We start from the raw sequence: 20,745 nt of genomic DNA, 5'->3' as shown, positions 1-20,745 counted from the left end.
TGGTTTTTCTCATATTACAATGGTTTTGCTTTTATTTAAATGGATTTTCTTATATTCTAATGGTTTTCATTATATTGAAAAGGTTTTCTCATATTATAATGGTTTTGCTTATATTGAAATGGTTTTTCTCATATTATAATAGTTTTGCTTGTATTCAAATGGTTTTTCTTATATTATAATGGTTTTCCTTGTATTTACATGTTTTTTCTCATATTTAAATAGTATTGCTCACATTGCAATGGTTTTGCTCATTTGTTGTTCCCTTTGTTTCAGGGTCCACCACAGCCTGGTCAGCCGTTCAAATTTACAGTTGGAGAATCCTGCGACAGGATTAAGGAAGAATTCAACTTCCTGCAGGCACAATATCACAAGTCAGTATTTTTCTACTTTATTTCCGTTTGTGATACAAAATCGCTCTTGATACATTGTGAATGGGCTCGTTACAAAGTTGCAATCGCGATGAAACAGTTCACAAATAACAAAATGCATTAAATTAAACTCTACTCACAGTGTACTCAGAAAAATTGCTTACAATGTAAGTAATTTTTAAGTTTTTTTTATTAAACAGTTTATTTGGTACCCGTCTTTCTTAAAATCTATTGTGACACGTGTTTCAATCCATTCCGCATCATTTTTAAACACCGTGTTTGAAAATGATGCAGTATGCATCTAAACACGTGTCACAATAGATTTTAAAAAAATAGCGGTGTTTAACAAGTAAAACTTATGTTTTGAATATTGAAAGTATTAACTTTGTGGATCATATTGATATTTGTGAGTGGATCAGAACACTCACATTTGTGAGTGGATCAGAACACAAAGTATTTTTATTTCTCGAAATAATAAGTAAAACTTAAATTAAAAATGAATAGATTTTACCACAAAGTGACAGTCAATTAATGAAATTTTCAAATTTATATGAACTACAAATGATATATCTGTACTAAAATAATAAGGAAATTCTTTAAATTTTGTTCAAAAACATACACAGGTTTTCTTTCTCTTATGAATTTAAAACTATAATTTAACAAACGATTTCAAATAAATTTATATTGTACTTAAATAAAAAAAATTACTGTCGAATTTGTGCATTGATAATTTTTTTCCGCCTCCGAGGTGTAATGGTTAGCGTGTTTCGTTACTGTGCTGGAGGTCCCGGGTTCGATTCCCATTGAGGTGAAAATAAAAATTAGTGTTTTTACATTCTCATATTTAATAGATTTATATTATCCACTGACACTTCGTGATGGAATTGCATTTTAAATTTATTATTAGATTAAAACCAATATTTTTAGCTTTTCCACTTTTTTATTTGACCAGCGACCGGGTTTCGTCGTTACCGACATCATCAGACTGGTCACCAGTCTGATGATGTCGGTAACGACGAAACCCGGTCGCTGGTCAAATAAAAAGTGGAAAAGCTAAAAATATTGGTTTTAATCTAATAATAAATTCTCATATTTATTTAACATTACCCTGGGCTGGTCCCTGAAGCGCAGGAGTGATCTCCCTGCCTTCATGTAAGTAACGGTCAAGACAACAATGCAGTGCCCTATGGGATAATGGTTAGAAGAATATGTGTTATTTAAAAATTTTGAAATCTCTTTTTATTTTATATTTATACATATTTTTTTGATGATTTCACTTATTTCATTCACCTACGTTCTTTCAAGTTTACTTGTATATCTCTCTCCTTATAAGCTAGCCCTTTGAACGAGACCGGCGCCGCATACTCGTATATATTTTATTTTCAGACATACTTTTATAATATATAATTGCTATTTTTGTAGTTGTTGTAATACAGTTTTGAAATATTTTATTTGAAAAAATATATTGCAATTAGTTTGTGGGTCTCTTACTTATTAGCAGTTTCCAAGTCACACGATTTTGTATGAGTACGGATATCCATCGCTGCTATTCGCCTATATTCAATGATAGTACTAACGTCATTTGTTTCCTTCAAATTTATTCCACTACTATATAAATTTGTGTGCATGAAAATTTTAAACTTTTCAGTTTCAATTGGCAAAATATTTTTAGCAGTAGCCAATCTGTCATTTTAACTGTTACCCATTTTAAATGCTGAGAATCGATATATCTACTCTGGTAAACTTTTTTTTTCTTAACCCCGCTGCGGTTAAACATCGGAGCCCTGGGGGACTCTTTGTCAGCTGCATAGAGAAACAATCTTAATTCATTCCGGAATAAAAACTCCATGCAGATTAATGAGAGGGGAGGAGGGTTTATGGACAGAGGCTGACTCTTCGTCCCCAACCCTCAGGATCCCCTTAATGCCCATTAAAAAAATATAAAATCACAATTACCGATTTTAGCAAACTTCGATGCATGCACAAAATAGACATATTTCATATTGATTGATGATTTATTAAGGGCTGTGTACCAATATGCCTCTGGCACAAATCAAAGACAAAGTGGTATATCTGTCTCAGACCAAATTTTACAGGAGAGCAAAAACAAAGTTGTTAAATTAAAAACTTTGTTCGAATGGCATATGTTCATATCTTATTAAAACTAAATAAGTATTGCAACTACAGCTATATCCTTTTGCTAGATTATGGAATACACTGTTTTAGACATTTTGTGGAACAAACTTAGAAAATGAAAATTTTTACAGATATACCCGTTTGCCATTACACTACAGAAATATGTCACTCAGGGCTGTGTACCACTATGCATCCGACACAAATGTCATTCAGGGTTGTGTACCAATATGCCTCGGACACAAATATGTCATCCAGGCTGTGTACCATTATGCCTCCGACACAAATATATCGTTCAGGGCTGTGTACCAATATGCTTCCGACACAAATATGTCATTCAGGGCTGTGTACCATTATGCCTCTCGCACAAATATGTCATTCAGGGCTATTGAAAGCTGTCCCACCGCATGCCCAGATCTGATACAGAAGCATCTAGGCTTCCTGACAGATCTGCTCTTGCTAAGCAATTTTTTTTAACCAAGTTGCGAAATTGATTGAAAATGTGAAACAATATAAAATTTGATCCTGATTTTACTGTGAATTTACATTTAAAAGCTTTCAATATACCTGTCACTGCCAATCTTAAATAAATACAAGATTGTAAGTCCATCACCAAATTTTCTAGATGTACCCCGGGCTGTGTACCAATATGACTCTGACCCAAATATGATATTTATGCAAAGAGGCGCACGAACATGTCCTCGGCCATTTGGTGGGCCGGTCCGCCATTGGCATTTTAATGATGTTTTCCCATTTTCAGCCTCAAATTGGAATGCGAGAAGTTGGCCAGCGAAAAGATCGAAATCCAAAGGCACTACGTCATGGTAAGTTGCAGAAGTGCTGGATCGCCTTCGTCGTATAAATGTCCTGAGATGAAGCATGCTGCTCCTTTGAGGTGTACTTACAAGCGCTTTCCGTGTTCTCCTAATGCAGACCGAAGGAGGAGGGCTTCTGTACCCTTCTCGTCCGGTCGTGTGTCTAATCGTATCTAACTCCTTTTGCAGTGCCGCTACGCCCGCATGACATGTATAACACATTCCCTCCATTCTGATCGACGTCTCATTCCTTTCATTTCCAATTTAAATTCCTATCCCAGAGAGCCCAGAAGCGAATGCCAAAAAGACTCGACTTATTTCGAGTCGTCTGTTAAACGAATTCATTCACCTTCTGTACATTTCTGGTCTCCCTGGAATTTGTGAACTGACTCTCTTCTTACTTTGTTCCCTGCGCGACTAACATTCCCCATTTATTAATTCATTTTTTTCTCTTTTTGTTTTATACCCATCACGGCGTCGGTGCACCTCATCAAAACAAACTCACGCATAAAAAAATCCGACCGATCGTACGGACGCTCTCGCTACCCGCCTGTTGTCTGTCACCACCATTGCTATGTGTCTGCACGTTGTGTCATGTGTCACATGTAATCGCATCCGCTTAACGTAAATGTGTACAGTCTCAAGTTGGAATGTGAGAAGCTGGCACAGGAAAAGACTGAGATGCAGAGGCACTATGTCATGGTAAGTGCCTACTCTTTGATGTCTTGGGAAACCTAGTGGCCCTTGCATGCCCTTACATTAGTATTTGTCACCCTTAACGTTTGGGAGTAATTAGTATTTTATCTTTTAGATATCGTTCACTCCTTTCAACAACGTCATATATCAAAAAACTTGATTTTTCAGGAGTTCGTTTTTAAAATTTAAGAATATAATAAAATGTATTACATATAAATAAACATCAAGCCACTTATTGAACTTTTAACTGCGCAACAGATATTTTTAGGTAAAACCTGAAGGTTTTTTCTCCATTTGAAAAATATTTAGTATATTTAAAAAAAATAATCAAACAGTACCATTTTCTTAAAATCCAAAAATATCACTTTGTGCCTTGAAGCGGGTAAATATTAAGTTATTAACATATGCCGCTTTTGCTGGAATATAGTACATTTTTAGGCATTCTGAAAATATGCACAGCTGAATATTGACGAATTTTGATAAATGACGTTGTTGAAAGGAGTGAGCGACGTATGTAGTTGTTTGACTGTCATCAGTTATAATATGTTATATATTTATTACTTCTGTGAGAGCAAGTCTCGGAGCTTGAAGTATTATTTCAGTATTGATTTTTGGGAAAGAATAACAATATTTAATAATGCATTACTAGTACCACCCCAACCATTATTCCCATCATCAAATCAAATGTTTTTCCCAAGGGAATAGCCACATTTTTAATACTTTATTTTTATATTTAAATTGTCTTCCTTACATTTTTTTATTTCCATTACAAATCGTTTCCGTAATAGCCTCTATGGACCATTACTAACAAATATCGTACAATTGAATCTCGAACAGCGTCACTTTTGAAACTCTTCAAGTCTCAATACAGTCCGACACAAATAGAAGTGTAAATTTGGCGTCAAATTGATACGCCTTTACAAATAAATTGTGTAATTTGAGTCTTACACGCATCATGGAACCTTCAGTGAATCACTCGAGCGCCTCGGGATTGTTTGTATTGAGAGGATTCACTCAGGGTTGTCAAACACTCCAATTTCTACGGTTTTCAAAAATTAAAATTAACAAAAAATACAAACACCATTTTTTATAATTATATTTACTTTTTTGGTCAGCTATTTTCATTCTGGAGATCTCGGGTTCGATTCCCAGGAGGGGTGGTCAAATAAATAAAAGTGAATTTTTACACTCTAATATTTATTCAATATTACCCTGGACTGGAACCTGAACCAGAGGGCTGAACACTTTTCCTTCGTGTGTAAACGATTAAGATTACACTGCGTTTATACGATGCAGTGCCCTATGCACCATTGGGGTGCGGGTAAGGGTTTGAAGATACTGGATGTATTTGAAATGTGGTATTGGTGACGAATGTTATGGATTCCTTGGACAACACCATTTAAAACAGTTTATGAATGTATTTATTTTTCATTTATTGTCATATTGAATAAATGTTTCACACAGAATATCTCTCACTCCTTTCAAGAACGTCATATATAAAAAAACTTGATTTTTCAGGAGAACGTTTTTAAAATTTAAAAATGTAACGTAATGTATTAAAAATAAATATCAAGCCACTTATTGAAATTTTTACTGTGCAACAGATCTTTTGAGGTAAAACCTGAAGGTTTTTTTCTCCATTTAAAAAATATTTAGTATATTTCAAAAAATAATTCAACATTCCCTTTTCTTCAAAAAGCAAAAACTGCACTTTCTGCCCTGAAGCGGGTTAGTATTAATTAAAAAATATGCCGCTTTTGCTGGGATATAGTACATTTTCAGGGCATTTCGAAAACATATACAACTGAAAGTGACCATTTTTGATTTATGACGTTCTAGAAAGGAATGAGCGATATGTTTTCTTTTCCCATATCATACAAAGCAATGGAGAATACAAAAGATTTCACTAGACGAGTTTTTTGTTTTTATCAGTTTGGTTTTATTTGTCGATATCTTTAGTTTAGTTTTAGTTTATGTCGAGTCGTGTAGAAAGGTGATTTACCAATATTGGTTGTGTCAACCCTGTCACCGCAATCGCTGGCCAATGTCCGCCACATTGCGGTGTGATAAATGTCTTTTTCTACCCTCGGTCGCCCGCAATGGAAATGGGAAACTCCATCGGGCCGCGCAGTTCGCGGCCGATGGTCTAATGCCGGCCCTGTGCGAATGGGTGTAGGTACGCACGCTGCACACATAGATGCAGGTAGACCATACATGTGCATAGGTATTACTGTTAACAGTTCGTTGGATTTATCTTTTATGATCGAATTACGCGGAGTACCGTGAAAATTCCACGGCTATGGGCATCAGAATTGAATTAAATTTTAATGTTATTTTTTTATAGTAGATGGATATTAAAAGGATATGGTATGCCCTTTTTCATAATTTTACACGATAGGGTAAACAATATTTCTTCTTCTTCAAACCCTCATCCGCACCCGATGGTGCATAGGGCACTGCATCATATAAACGCAGTGTTATCTTGATCGTTAATACATAAAAGCAAGGTGAACGATCACTCTTCCGCATGATGTACCACCACTTTAGGGTAATATTGAATAAATATACATTTATATAATATTTTTAAATAATATCAGAATATTTCATTGTTTTTCCGAACTATAACAGATATACACAAATGTAAAAAAAAACAATAGTTGACAATTATTCCTCCCTAAATAAAACACTTGTATAAAACCACTTTTTAGGTTTATAAATGTAAACATGACTAGTTTCTAGAACTAAAGATGTTCTCATCAACACGTGAAAATACAAACTGGTTTGTGTATTCAAATGATTGTATTTTCACCTGTTTATGAAGACATCTTTAGTTCTCGAAACTAGTCGTGATTACATTAATAATCTCAAAAAGCGTTTTATTTCTACAATTTAGTCATCATGTCATTTCTCAAACTTCAAGCCAAATCAATAAATAATATAAGACTCATCAACATACAATAGTGATACACTGAAAATTTCAGCAGTTACAGGCATCTTCAGATTGATAATCTCACCTTCTCATTTTATGAAACCAGTTAGCTAGTCAGTAGTTCTCGAAACTAGTCGTGTTTACATTTATAAACTCAAAAAGTGGTTTTATACAAGTGTTTTATTTATTGAGAAATTACTGTAACTAAAATTAGTTTTCATTTCGAGTGATAAGCAAAACAAATCTGATATTGTAGTTACCTCTGAAATTAATTTGATGATGTCGAGATTTAATACTCAAGAAGTGCTTGGAAATAATGGTCCAGATAGGAGAGGCAATTTCTATAGCTCGATTGGCATTATTATTCTTACAAGTACTTACTTATTTACGTTTAAATCGGATTACATTTGTTGTGAAAGGCTTCCCATTTTCAATAGACACAACTTTCGAATAGGGACAATGGAAGTCTACCATACATACAATACAATACAGGCTTTGATTATTTGTTTATTAATTTGAATTGTATTTCTTCGCAATTTGCTTTGATCGCCTTATTTTAATATTGTAATTTAATTTCGATGTTTCTCAAAATTTTGTTAAATTAATCAATTGTACCCGGCCACTCGTTTCTGTGGCTCAGTCTGATTAAACAGAAAGGAAAGAAAAGAGTAAGTTTAGTTTTCTAATATGTTTAAAAATCACAATGTTCGTATATATACAAGGTCACTCAAAAGGACACTGTCCTCCAAGAGCAATGTTTAGTATCGAAAGTGTTGCTGTTATGGTTTGAACAGATGGTGCTGCCATTGCGGTAAAAAAAATGCTTTAACAGAACTTGTTTTGAACCGTGACATAGCATATATACATATCTTCTTCTTCCTGGCTCCGTTCCAACTTATCGTCTTTGTAGACTGTTGAGGGTAAGCTCTCTTCGTCTTAAGGTTGTAGGTCCTTCTATCATGGATAACGTCACCTAGGCCATGGTTTCGAATCATGTATTCAATTTTGTAGTACCCATGAATTATTTGATCTTTCTCTAGATATCTTTCAAGGAAGATCCATGGCGATTGCCTGGTTCACAATATGATCAGGTTCTCTGCACCCCATGTGTCTATAGTATTATATATATCTTAGTTGTACAGGAGAGAATGACCAATCGACAAAACGTAAAATGTTCAGGAGGGCCAGTTAAGTCACTTTTGCTTGGCAATAAAATAAACGTCAATGCAGTTAGTCATTTTTAACAAGTCAATATATTACACTTTCAAGATCAAAATCCTTTGGGATTTTTTCAGGGAAATATTAAGCTAGTAAGATCTCAAATAGTCAAGATCACGTTTTTGTAAAAAATGCACTTGGTCACTTTTTCCTATATGACTACGATATAGATTGAAGATTTTGAAGAAACTAACGTTTGTATTTATGTAGATTAGTGCTTGAGGGGTAAAATGCTTTGTTTTGTAAAGTATTTATAATGGCAACCGAAAAAGGCACTGAAATGATTTGTCAAAGGTTTTGTTTAGTAATAATATAAAATATTGTATATTTTTTGTTATATGGTGAAGGAATGTTTTAACAATGCCAAATAATTAAATGCAATGGCTTTGCAATTTTCTGCTTCAATTTCATTACGTGTTAATCATTTAGTTTCAGCTGAAAAATTATTTCCATCTGAATAATTTTTGAATCGCTTCCCCGTTTTAATTAGATTTGTTTTTGTAATAACTTGCATGTGTGTAAGTGTTGGTGATGTGTTTTGCGAGCTAAACCCTTCCTATACGGTGCGAAAAACTTCCGCGTTCACCGGTGATATGTATTTTGTACACCATATGAAAATGTAATTTAAAAACAGGAAAAATTTAAATATTCTTAAATTTTGCTTTTATTTAGCATAGTTGAAGTTGAAATGCATCAATTTTGTAACGTTAGCTCTGGTTAATACCCAATAAAAGAGAAAAAAAATACATCGCAATTGCCGCCGCAGCTAGCGCAGCGACACGACCACTCTGAACGACGACTCGTGCGCTACTAAAATGAGATCGTCGGAAACAGTATGCAGCCGTGTACGCGTACTCTGAGAAACGTTTGTGTATTGGTGATTCTATCCCCGATTTTTTTTTTACAATTTATTTATTTCCGTCGCTGCAAATGAATAACTTTATATTATAATACTTTTATGTAACACGTAAAAGTATCACGGAGGAATACAAAAATTCTGAGCCCGTATCTGTAATATATTTTATATTATTTTTTGACATCTCACCAAAGATGAAGAAGAATATGGAAGTCTGGGCATTTACGGGGCTGACGACCGTCTTAGGCTGGTTTAAGTGATCACTTTACACACGTGTAACATTCACCAATTCCATTATTGACAACCACACTACTCAAATTCTTGGAAGTTCTGTATATATGAACCAATTTAGAAACCTTGTTCTTGAATCACTAGAACTTCACTAGAGACATCTATTGGTGAGATGTAAAATAATATTAATTAATATATATATATATATATATATATATATATATATATATATATATATATATATATATATATATATATATATATATATATATATATATTTATGTCAATAATGGGTAGAATTGGTGAATGTTACACGTGTGTAAAATGATCACTCAAACCAGCCTATGACGGTCGTCAGCCCCGTAAATGCCCAGACTTCCATATTCTCCTTCATCTTTGATGAGATGTCAAAAAATAATATGAAAATAACTCCTGTAATTGGAGATAATCCAGATTTTGTGAACAAGTATTTGGACACACTCAAAATGTTGTATATTTTATATTGATATTCTCATTTTTAAAGTAAAGTTGTAGTAAATACATATCACCGGGAGGGGAAGGTTAATAATACCTGAATGTGTCGGATTTGGTGGGTGATTTTTGTGTATTGGCAATCGCATGTGTTGGGCTGGGATCCGTGCATTGGATGTGGTACGACTGAACAAACACAATTTGATTGCGTTTTTCAACTTGCATAATGATTTTTTTGAAATCCTCGTTATTAATTAAAATTGTTTGTTTTACTTTTTACGTTTCAATTCACCACTTTTCGATGTATTCACGAGGAAAATTATATGCAATATTTATCTAGATTATTATTTCATTAATTATTAGTTTTTTCTTAAACAAACGAACAGTTTTTAAACAGTACCTACAGTAACATTTAAAATGTTAAATGGTACAAAAAGTAGTCGTTTGAGTAGTAGGCTGTCTAAATTTAAAACACAGTAAGGGACATATTTTTGTAGTACATTTTTTTTTTGCATTTTTGGACTAAGTAAAATCTACTTAGTCCAAAAAGGCAAAAAAAAAACGTACTACAAAAAAATGTCCCTTACTGTGTTTTAAATTTGGACAGCCGAGTAGTCGTAGATGTTTTTCAGAATTCTTTTACTTTTAACGTTTTAATTCATCAATTAAGGATTTATATTGAATGTTTATCTTGATTATCATAACATTAAATATTTAATCTTTAATTTGTCTGCCTCCGTGGTGTGATGGTTAGCGTGTTAAGCTACCGTGCTGGAGGTCCCGGGTTCGATTCCCAGGGGGGTGAAAATAAATATTTGTTATTTCACACTCCAATATTTATTTGATATTACCCTGGACTGGTTACTGAAGCGCAGAAGTGATCACCTTGCCTTCATGTAACTAACGATCAAGATAGAACACTGCGTCAATATTACGCAGTGCCCTATGCACCATTGGGTGCGGATAAGGGTTAGAATTATTTAAAAATCTTTCAAATCATTTTTAAAGAGTTTCTTGCATTATTTAAAAATGTCTGTATATATAACACAAAAAAATAATCATATTTTTACTTGTTTTTCAGTATTACGAAATGTCATATGGACTCAATGTGGAAATGCATAAACAGGTGAGTTTCTTTTATATAATACTTGTTACGATATTATAAATCGCTCACTCCTTTCAAGAACGTCATAAATCAAAAAACTTGATTTCTCAGGAGAACGTTTTTAAAGTTTAAAAATATAATACAATGCATTAAAAATAAATATCAAGCCACTTATTGAACTTTTTACTGTGCAACAGATCTTTTAAAGTAAAACCTGAAGGTTTTTTCTCCATTTGAAAAATGTTGAGTATATTAAAAAAAATAATTAAACAATACCTTTTCTTCAAAATGCAAAAACAACACTTTCTGCCCTGTAGCGGGTAAATATTAAGTTAAAAATATACTGTTTTAGCTGGGATATAGTACATTTTCTGGGCATTACGAAAACACGCTTAACTGAGAAATTACGATTTTTGATTTATGACGTTCTTGAAAGGAGTGATCGAAATGTGTTGTTATTATGACTAGGTACCGTTAAATTGGTAATTCGACCAATGAATGCATTCCTTTCTAGGTTTTTTAATAAAACAACAAAAATGTCAGTATTATTACATGGTATATATCTTAACCATTCACCGAGATTTCGTCTACCGGTTTCGATATGTACCCGTCTCTTCGTCAGGACAATTACTACACAAGGATGCAAACAATACTACACGTCACTACCGTAGTATTATTCACACACGTACACCTACGTAATGTTGATCAAATGCGTTTTTGGAAGACCCGGCAGTCTTCGGGTTGCCGAGATCTGACATGCACTAAGAGTGTTAGTCAAAATATGTCAGAATTATACAAGTTTAAAGGAGTAGTCAAAGTCTAAAGTGGGTGGTGTCAAATATTGCTTAATCAACGTCGTCGATTTAAAAGTTGACTATAAGGAAAACTAATTTGGTTTTAAATTAAAGGAATGTTGTTTTTAAGGGCCTTCCTTACGAAAAAGATTTCCAATTTTTTAATTTTACCCCTTTGTTCTTGGCGTTCCTTCATTTATCTAGTTGTACTTACACTACGCCTTTCCATTGTAGGCAGTGGCGTGCATAGATAATTAATTAAGGTAGGCAGTATAGGTAGGTAGCAAGGTAAGCTCGGTACTACTTAGTAAGGTAGGAATAAGTACGGCTGTCCAAACTTAAAACACAGTAAGGGACATTTTTTTGTAGTACGTTTTTTTTGTATTTTTGGACTAAGTAGAATCTACTTAGTCCAATAATGCAAAAAAACGTACTATAAAAAAAGTGTCCCTTACTGTGTTTTGAGTTAGGACAGCCGAGTACTGGTTGCGTTTTTATATGTCACTTGGGTAAGTTAGGATAAGCACTGCTTTTCTGCCTATATGGAAAGCTCGCCCCTGATGGTGGCTATATATGAACAGAAGGCATTGAGTTGAATTAGTATGTTATTATTGTTATCATTATTATTATTACTCACTTCTCAGAGTGCATTTCTCTACTTTTATCTCCGTACAGCTACAGATCTCTAGCAAATTCGTTCTGATGACCAACATTCTCGCGTAATGACGCTCGATCATTGGATTTATGATTGCTTCTTACGTTAATACTCCACGAAATCAAAATCGCCAGCGGGCAAATTGCTTAATGCATTCGCCTATGCAATTGAAACCCAATTATTGTTCGCGTATGCACTGAAATGGCTGCCGGAGCGTATCGAGACTGCATCGCGTTGCAGATCTCTGCATTACCGACCGTGTAACTGTGCATAGATGCACTGGCGGAAGTTTCCTTGCACAATATCAAGTGACGAAGCGATGGCTCGCGTTTGTGGATTTAATTCAGGCATGTCGTGATGTGCTGGATACACCATAAGCGCGTTATATGCGCCCCATAACTCCCCTTCGCCCCACATACCCGTCGGCAAAATCTAATTTAATATGTTGACATCTCAACATATCGTTGTCATACAGGAGAAAGTGACCAAGTGCATTGTTTTACAAAAACGTGATCACTGACTATTTGATATCTTACAAGCTTGATATTGCCCTGAAAAAATCCCAAAGAATTTTAAACTTGGAAGAATAATATATTAACTTGTTAAAAATGACTAACTGCATTGATATTTATTTTCTTGCCAATCAAACGTGACTTAAATGGCCCTCCTGAACATTTTACGTTTTGGTAGTTGGTCACTTTCTCCTGTACGACTACGATATGTAGATGAAGAAGAATATGGAATTAAAGAAAACCTTTTTTTACCACTTTACATATTCATATTTATTTTATGTTTACGACTAGTTTCGGAAGTTATGCTTCCATCTTCAGGTCTAAATATTAACTAAAGCATAAATAATTATCAGGGAGGGTAAGTTAGGGGGAGAGGGGGTGAGTCAGAGAGTGGAGTTTGAGAATAAAGGAAAAATGGAAACATAGGTGAAGAATTTTAAAATAAAATATTATTTATTAATTATTACCCCCCCCCCCTCCTTACTTCCAGAACGGATAATTATTTATGCTTTAGTTTATATTTAGACCTGAAGATGGAAGCAAAACTTCCGAAACTAGTAGTTAAAATAAAATAAATATGTTTTGCTTTTAATGTCATCGTGTCTTGCCACGAAGTGAATGCCGAAACAATAAATAAAATATGGAATTTCATTAATTGATTCAGCAGTCACATTATGGTAAAATCTATCCATTTTTAATTTAAATTTTACTAAGTAAATACCACTTTTTCTTAAAATCCATTGTGACACATCGCTCACTCCTTTCAAGAACGTCATAAATCAAAATACTTGATTTTCCAGGAGAACGTTTTTAAAGTTTAAAAATATAATTGAATGTATTAAAAATACATATCAAGCCACTTATTAAACTTTTTAATGTGCAACATATTATTTAAGGTAAAACTTGAAGGTTTTTTCTCCATTTGAAAATTATTTAAGATATTTAAAAAAAGAATTAAATAATACCTTTTCTTCAAAATGCAAAAACAACTCTTTTTGCCCTGTAGTGGGTAAATATTAAGTTAAAAATATGCCTCTTTTGGTGGGATGTAGTACATTTTCTGGGAATTCCGAAAACATGCACAAGTGAAAATTGACGAATTTTGATTTATGACGTTCTTGAAAGGAGTGAGCGACATGTTTCGATGCATTCCGCGTCACTTTCAAACACCGTATGTGATTTTTTAAAATTATCTTTTAATTAATTTGATTTTTACATTAATCTGTTTGAATCTCTCGACCGGTTTTATTAATCTTTATGTTATCAAATTCGGTAGCTTTTTTATATTTTTTTTAATCGCTCCAAACTCATATGTATGAAGAGATAATTTTATCACCCGCTGATATAATCTCTGAATTTATCGCATTATTATCAAACGCGTTTCAGAGTTTTTTCGGATCACACATAAATAAATACAAATCACTTATCTTGATCGTCATTGAATATTCATTTTATTCCCAGAATTGGAGATTCCATGAGATTATTTACTCAATAATATAATATAATCATATAATATAATCAAAATGACGCAAATTTGTGATCGCTCGGAGATACTTGAATTTGTGTTTTTTACAGTGACTTTTAAAATGGTAAGAAGGCAGCAATTTGTCAATTTGTGTGTGTGAATCACTTGTATTTAATCTTTGTAATTAATTAGTTTGTCGTATTTAAGAAATTGTTTTATTAAATTTCATACATAATTTATTCCTGTAGATTACATTATTTTCTTTTATATTTCGTCCGCCTCCGCAGTGTAATGGTCAGCACGCTCGGCTACCGTTCTGGAGGTTCCGGGTTCGATTCCCAAGGGGGGTAAAATAAATATTAGTGATTTTTCCACTGTGATATTTATTCTTAAATACCATGGACTGGTACCTGAAGCGGAGGGCTGATCACCTTTCCTTCATGTATCGATCAAGATTACACTGCGTTTATATGACAGTGCCCTAAGCACCATTTGGGTGCGGATAAGGGTTTTATATATTATTATATTTACTTAGTAAATACCACAATTTTTTAAATCGACTGTGACACGTTTTTCGACGCATTCTGCATCATTTTAAAACACCGTATAAAATGATGCGGAATGCATCGAAATTCGTGTCACAATAGATTTTAAGAAATAGTGATATTTGGTGAATAAATTTAATTTAAAAATGGATAGATTTTACCTCAAAGTGACATGTTGAATATTTTGAAAATGAAATACTTGCATAATACCACTTATTGAGTTTTATTTCATTATTACAACTATTTTCGAAAACCTTGCTTATTTTCATCGGCAAGTGATTAAAAAAAATTAATTTGTAATCACCTGTAGTTGAAAATAACTATAGTTTTCAAAACTAGTCGTGTGTAAAGAAATAACATTTAAAAAGTGGTATTTACACTTTTTTTGAATTTTATGAGTAATTTACGCCTCTGACTACATTTTGAGTGTGTCCCAATACTGGTTCACAAATCTGGATTATCTCCAATTATAAAAAAATACTCCTTTGATAATTTTCTGATTTTCTGTGTAAAGTAAAATCCTCGTGTGTTTCTAACATCATGTATTCTCCTCACAACATTCGTATTACAGGACCTAATAATAATGTTATTCGCTGAAATCAATAGCTGCTAACCGCTCACCCGCAGATATCTAGGCGCGGTTTGCGGTTGTCTCGTACTACCAAACACGCGCTCCGTATTTTAAATTCCAAATACAATATGTATTATTTCTCTAGAAACGTTGTTCTTGAATCACTAGAACTTTACTAGTGATTCAAGAACAAGGTTTGTAAATTGGTTCAAATATATAGAACTTCTAAGAATTTGAGTAGTGTGGTTGTCAATAATGGTGGATTTGGTGAATGTTACACGTATGTAAGGTGATCACTTAAACCAGCCTATGACGGTCGTCAGCCCCGTAAATGCCCAGACTTCCATATTCTTCTTCATCTTTGATGAGATGTCAAAAAAATAAAATGAAAATAACTCTTGTAATTGGGGATAATCCAGATTTTGTGAACAAGTATTTGGCAACACTTAAAATGTTGTAAACAATATGTTTTACTCTAATAATAATAATAAAATTGGATAACTTATATAGCGCCATTTTCGTAAAAAAATACCTCAAGGGCGCTTCACTGTGAATGAATTGGGGAAAATATTATGGTGGAAATGATTTAGCAAACAAATGTGTTTTTAGTCTTTTTCTAAAGATCATCCCACTCTCACTATTTCTAACCATTGGTGGAAGAGCATTCCACGCCGTCGGTCCTGCAACAGCAAAGGCACGCTCGCCAAATTTAGTGCGTTGGTTGCGAGCTGGTAAGATAACTTTGCCCATTGCAGATGTTGTAGCCGATCGAAGCGTGAGACGTCTATCAACCAATTCATCTGGAATACACAGCTCCTTAAGATACTCTGGAGCCATATTGTGTATTGATTTATACATGAGTAGGCAGAGTTTATACTCAACCCTTTCGGGAAAGCGTAACCAGTGGAGTTTGTGAAGTAGTGGGGTGATGTGACTGAATTTAGAAATTCCAAAAATTAGTCTCGCTGCTGCGTTTAACACTGATTGCAGTCGAGTCATTTTATTGTTTGGTAGACCCGTGTATATACCGTTACAATAATCTACTCTCGATATTACAAACGTTGTAAATTATTATTAATAGTTTATTATTAACTTTCGGCAGAGTGAAATTGACCAGTTATTTAATTCACAACATTTTGATTGTGTCCAAATACTTGTTCACAAATCTTGTGACAATAGATTTGTGAACAAGTATTTGAACATACTGAAAAGGTTGTGGACATTGGCTTTAAAATGGGGGTTGGGTATTTCTTGAAAGATTTATTCATTAGGCGCTTTCCAAGTTACTGTGTAAGTATTACAAACCCTATTTCAACCCTCTCTGCTTTAAATTTATCACATTTCACGTTTACAAAACGACGCCTTAAATCTTTCACGCTGCATTTGGCGTTAGTTCATGAATGAAACATTATTCGGCCATTGAGGGTAGTTTACTCTTCCCTTAGCGGAGCTTTCTCCTAATTGTGTTTCCTAGGACCCTTTGGTTGTCACTGTTCCCCCCTTTCTTCGTAGGGCTGCTCACCAGGTGTGGCTTTATTTATTATGCCACCGTATTAAAGGACACTGCGCCGAAAGGGTTACACATTACGAATTTCCACATCAGACATACATATCGCTCCCTCCTTTCAACAACGTCATGTATCAAAAAACTTAAAGATATTCCTTGGATTTGCCTGCTAGAACTATAAATACCTGACCCAAGAAGGCAGAAATGTGATTTTTCTATCTTAAGATCTATAGATCAAATCGGTAAAACAGACATATCGCTCACTGCTTTCAACAACGTCATGTATAAAAAAAAACTTGATTATCCAGGAGATCGTTTTTAAAGTTTAAAAATATAGTACAATCTATTAAAAATAAATATCAAGCCACTTATTGAACTTTTTACTGTGCAACAGATATTTTTAGGTAAAACCTGAAGCTCTTTTTTTTCCATTTGAAAAATATTTAGAATATTTAAAAAAACATTAATTAATCAATACCTTTTCTTCAAAATGCAAAAATAACACTTTCTGCCCTGTAGCGGGTAAAAATAAAGTTAAAAATATGCCGCTTTTGCTGGGATACAGTACATTTTCTGGGCATTCCGAAAACATGCACAACTGAAAATTGACGATTTTTGATATATGACGTTGTTTAAAGGAGTGGGCGATATGTCATACATCTATAATTTAAGTTTTACTTGGTTAAAATCACTATTTCTTATCTTATATGAGGAAAGAGGTAGCTAGTTTTAGAGGTAGGTAGTTTTAACATTAAAATTGCCCTGGATTGTTTAGTACCTAAAAACATACTTAACGATCAAGTTAACAGGACATCAATTAATGTTCTTTCAATCATTGGGTGCAGATAAGAAGACACAAAACTAACAGTTGATCGTAAGGTTTTGAGGCGTTTGAGAAACGAAATTGTACAATTTTTTATTTAAGTTTTACTTTGTAAATTAAAATTTAATTAAAAAGTTGATAGATATTACCACAAAGTGACTGACTGCTGTATCAATTAATTTAAACATTTCATACAATTTATTACATCTTAATTATAGACAGTGTCTTAACGTATATAATATCAATATATTTAATCTGCAGAGGTATCTATGTTTGTATAGATAAATTGGGGAATTCGTGATCATATTTTAATTATATTACTTACATTTCAACGAGCATTTAAATTTTACTGTTTCTATTTTACATCTTCTGTAGTATTTTTTATTCACTTCATCTTGTTTTCTGATTTTAAAAAATTGATCATAGTGTATATCGTTTTATATTGTATACCCACGCACAGGCTATGCCAATGTTTTTTTTTTAATGTTTTAAATATAATATACATACTTATAACGAATGCGTATACCACAAAATGGTGAGATGTGAAATGCTAAGAAAAAAATATAAATAAAAAAATATATATGCGTTATTGACTTCTGAACGTTTTCGCTATGAGGTGTCACAATTTTATTACAATAAAAAAATCTTAATCTATGTATAATTCTCTTCAGTATAAAACGTAATTAAAATATAATTCGTTTTTCTTTTCTTTATTGTCATACCATCTGCTTTTGAGGTCAAAATAATAAATCTGGCTAAGAAAGGTCATTTTTATGCCTGTCATTTCGAGTTTCGCAAGTGAAATATAATTATTGCTGGCGTGTATTGACTATCAACACCATTAACATTTAGTATTTTTCTCATTGATTAATAGCCAATGAATGATGAATTTTGCGCGATATCAATTTATGTTCAACGCGTTGACCTTTTGGTCCAAATAACTGTTTAGTAAGTAGATATAATGATATAAAAATAATCTTAAATGGTGTTTGATTTATTATGAATGATTTTTTTAAGGTGTTATTTATTTTTGCAGTATGCAAATTTCGCTTCGGCGCAGTGTTCCGTTCCTTGAATCCCTGGAAGATTTTGTTTCCTATAGTCCCATTTGCTTCTAACAATTACGCAATTTAGTTGTTGATATCCTTTCTTAAGTTCTACATCTGTCACTATCACTCGGGAATTAAAGGTGCTTTATATTTACAAGTTTGATCAGTGATCTTATTTTTACTATCTTCTTCTTCCTGGCTACATCCCAACTTATCGTCTTTGTAGACTGCTGGGGTCAGCTCTCCTCGTCCTCAGGTAGGTTCTTCTGTCATGGACCACGTCACCTAGGCCATGTCTTCGAACAGTGTTTTCTCTTTGCAGCATCCATGAATTTTTTCGTCTTCCGAGGATTTTTACTATCTCTATTTTTACTATATGTATCATACAAGAATAGCAGTAAAGCTTCTTTTAATAGTGTACGATTTCATTACTTTTCAATCAATTTCATTACCTCAAAAATCTTCGATTAGTTCTTGTATTTATTGCTTTGCAGTGTTGCATAGAGCATTGATTGATGTGCTGTTAACTTGATCGTTAAGTGTGTTTGCTGTCGCAAGCTGTGCGCTTTAAGTACTTATCAAACAAACTACACCTTTCTTATCCACAGCAGAACATTTTTCAATTAATTTTAAACATTAATTCCTTTTCTTTATCTTCAAATATGAAAATATGCTACATATCTTATTTAAATATTTAAAAATGATAGATGTTCAAATGGTGAATAAGGTAAGAATGCAAGTCCGAGATACGAATGAGTAAAGAAAGAATAGTAAAATAAATTTATGAGGCGAACGTGGTTGGTAATAACAGCAGAGGGAGACCAAGGAAACCTTGGCATGATCAAGTATTTCAAATACTTAAAAGTCAGGAGTTGGATTAATCGACCGGTATGTATGAGGAGATGCATGAATGTGGAAGACGCCAGATTGTTTGCAAAGACAGACTGGTGTGGCGTTCTATTCTCTCTGCCTACCCTTGCGGGGAAGCGGCGTGATGATTAGTTTGTTAATTGTTTCTTCTTTTGCAAACGAAGTATTTTTTTTTAAAGAATTTGATAGTAAATTATTAATGTCTGTCGATTTCAAAGCATTTCGTGCCTCGATTCTGATTTACATTTTTTTTTAAATCAGTACCCTTTGTAGATCATATTTTCAACTTGATTCATTGGACCATTAAAACATTGGCTGTAAAAAGCGCCGAATTTCAGAATTTAAAAGGCAAATAAGCGAGGAGAGGGTATAAATAATACAGATAAAAATCAGTATTTAGCATTTAAAATCTATTATCCCTTGTACGGCATCGGTGCGCGGTGTCATGTCACGTTAGGGAACCGACCCCGAGTATGGTAAATGTCGGATTGTGAACAGCGAATTCTAAAGTCTAATTCAATGTTGTCGAGCTTCAGTATCGGAATAGGATTTGAATAAACATACGCGCGTTCTGGTCCATAATCTCCAAATGATGGATCGCTTCAGGCGTGTTAGAGCTGCTTCACAGGAGATAATTATACATGGAGACAAGCCACTCGATATTATTCTCCTTCAGACGATGTGTGCAAAATCATGTACTATGTACAGACTGTTCACAGTTATTTTACGTCTAGTTTTTTTTTTTTACAAAAATGTTAGTAATATTAGTACATAACCACTCACCGAGATTTTTGAGTCTAACGGTTTCGAGACGTACCCGTCTCTTCGTCAGGACAATTACTACCACAGCATGCAAACAATACCACCCTTCACCACCATAGCACCATTTACACACTTAAAACTACACACATGCGATTTTTGGTCGACCCGAAGACCAACATGCACTAACGGTGCGTTACATACATACATGCGTTACGAGCCGAGATTAAAAAGTAAATCCTTTAAATATTAATAAAATTGAGAATAAATCATTTAAATTTGTGTGTGTAGTGTTATTTTAGCTAACTAACCATTACAAGGGAGAGAGAATCGAATGCCACACCAGTCTGTCTTTGCAAACACTCTTCGCCTT

The 20,745-nt window shown here is 33.6% G+C and overlaps 1 protein-coding gene across 2 annotated transcripts in view; it reads left to right on the top strand.

Annotated features, from left to right (window-relative positions):
- LOC148308797 (protein groucho-like) overlaps positions 1–20,745 on the top strand; it is a 273,991-nt gene that overhangs the window by 74,692 nt on the left and 178,554 nt on the right. The window contains exons 3-5 of one of the 2 annotated variants that reach the window (XM_088261036.1): positions 274–371; positions 3,955–4,018; positions 10,799–10,843. In XM_088261036.1, coding sequence (XP_088117162.1) covers positions 274–371; positions 3,955–4,018; positions 10,799–10,843 — 207 coding nt within the window. Of the gene's footprint in view, positions 1–273; positions 372–3,261; positions 3,326–3,954; positions 4,019–10,798; positions 10,844–20,745 lie in introns of both variants that reach the window. The other variant, XM_088261037.1, reaches the window with a different exon arrangement.

Source organism: Brachycentrus maculatus, unplaced genomic scaffold, assembly GCF_059751285.1.
Source record: "Brachycentrus maculatus isolate JH-2025_06_01 unplaced genomic scaffold, ASM5975128v1 h1tg000147l, whole genome shotgun sequence".
NCBI lineage: Eukaryota > Metazoa > Arthropoda > Insecta > Trichoptera > Brachycentridae > Brachycentrus > Brachycentrus maculatus.
Note: the sequence above shows the minus strand (reverse complement) of the source record. Positions and strands in the feature narration are given on the sequence as shown.